This window comes from Lipotes vexillifer, unplaced genomic scaffold, assembly GCF_000442215.2.
Source record: "Lipotes vexillifer unplaced genomic scaffold, Lipotes_vexillifer_v1.1 scaffold1018, whole genome shotgun sequence".
Classification (NCBI taxonomy): Eukaryota; Metazoa; Chordata; class Mammalia; order Artiodactyla; family Lipotidae; genus Lipotes; species Lipotes vexillifer.
In genome coordinates this window covers 2,093,219-2,094,921 of record NW_006782724.1, presented here as the reverse complement: position 1 = coordinate 2,094,921, position 1,703 = coordinate 2,093,219, and the positions used below count along the sequence as shown (strand labels likewise).

The 1,703-nt window shown below is 37.3% G+C and overlaps 1 protein-coding gene across 2 annotated transcripts in view; it reads right to left on the bottom strand.

The window, feature by feature from the left end:
- Positions 1–1,703, bottom strand: part of CDH2 (cadherin 2) — a 219,928-nt gene that overhangs the window by 36,597 nt on the left and 181,628 nt on the right. For both annotated transcript variants that reach the window (XM_007455364.1, XM_007455365.1), the window contains one exon: positions 1,430–1,572. In XM_007455364.1, coding sequence (XP_007455426.1) covers positions 1,430–1,572 — 143 coding nt within the window. The remainder of the gene's footprint in view (positions 1–1,429; positions 1,573–1,703) is intronic.

Sequence of the window (1,703 nt, the reverse complement as noted above, 5' to 3'; positions counted from 1 at the left end):
CTTTCAAGCAGAAAACAATCCACCTTGGTGAATGAAGAATCTGGTTGTAACTCACAACCAACATATATACACATAATTTTATAGCTCTTTAAATCTCAACATAATGGTGCAAGATATATTACTCTAAGTTTCACTGTGGAGAAAGTTACCATTTACATATGGCGAGACAAGATACAACAGACACGAATGCTGTGCTTTGATGTGAAATGGCAGAAGAGGTTCCTGCCAAGTTTCAATTCTAAATATTTGAACAGTAGGTCTCATATTAGAAAGGATAAGAAATATTGCTTTGGCCCTGTCACCTTGTAGATTTCTGACAGATAATGATCTCATTGAATCTTATTATACAGGATTTGGAAAGGTTCTTTGAAACTGTTCTTATCAAAAATGTTGATATGCAACGTTGTTCAAACTGCGTATCTCGGCCACCAAATAGAAAAGCCTACTATTTTTATTAGATGCTAACATTCACAGTCCAACATTAAAATGATTTTAAAAGATGGTCATGATTCAGTTTTAAAACTATTAACACATATAGAAATGTTTATTTGAGTGTTTAGTTTGTGCCAGGCACTGTTTTAAAACCTGTACATGTATAAGCCTTGTTATCTTCCCCTGTACACTATGAGTTATATACTGCTACCATTATCCCTATTTAACAGAAAAAGGAAATGGACAGATTTAAAACCTTGTTGCCAGTGCTGCAGTTAGAAAATGATAGAACTGGAGTCTGGACCCTGGGGGTCAGGTGGAACTTCAAAGCTTCACTCTTAAACCATGTCATATTGAGAGCTGAAACAAGTCCGACTCCAGTTTAACGCGAGTCATTTTCATCTTACATATCTAAAAAAAAGTGCTCTCTATTAATATCAGCCATTTAGAATCCAGCAGAGACCCAGAAATAAAAAAGATGCTAAACTATATGTTTATGTTTTTCAAAACCAACACACTAAAGCTCAAGTACTCAATTATTTCAATTTAGGCATGAAATTTAGAGTTTCCTAGCCTGTGGCAGACTAGAGGTAGAGATTTAGAAAGAGGAAAAATGCTAGATACACACAAACTGATGGCAACAAACACACTGACTAGAAGAAATATAAAAAGACCACCTCAAAAACCACTGTGTCTGGGCCACTGAGGCATCAAGGTGAAGCAGGGCAGAAAAACCACAAAGGCTTGTGATCACAATACTAGGCAACCACGGAGGGTATAAGGACATTGGGAACATTCATTACAGAAGACAGGGAATGTATCACAGAAAGCCCAGTGGAAATGGAAAATAGAAATTGGGGCCTTAGAAGAATGAAGGTCAGTTTTCTAGACAACTGGGTTTTGTAGAAAACTTCATTTCCTGATGATGCATTTGTGATAAGGCTCTACGCTCTTAACAACATCCAGGATAATACAGTGACTATATTTAATTACGTACCATTGTCAGAAGCAAGGAAAGTAGCGTTATAGATATTATTTTTCACATTTGGAGATTCTCTGTCCAAAAGAGCAATTGTAGTTATCTGCCCATTCACAGGATCTATTTTTAGCCAGTTGGCAGGATCAGATAATTTTGTGTATCTACAAAATGAAAGCACAATACATTTAATATTTTTGACATGACACTTAAAAAATAAAGCCTAGGGCTTCCCTGGTGGCGCAGTGGTTGAGAGTCCGCCTGCCGATGCAGGGGACACGGGTTCGTGCCCCGG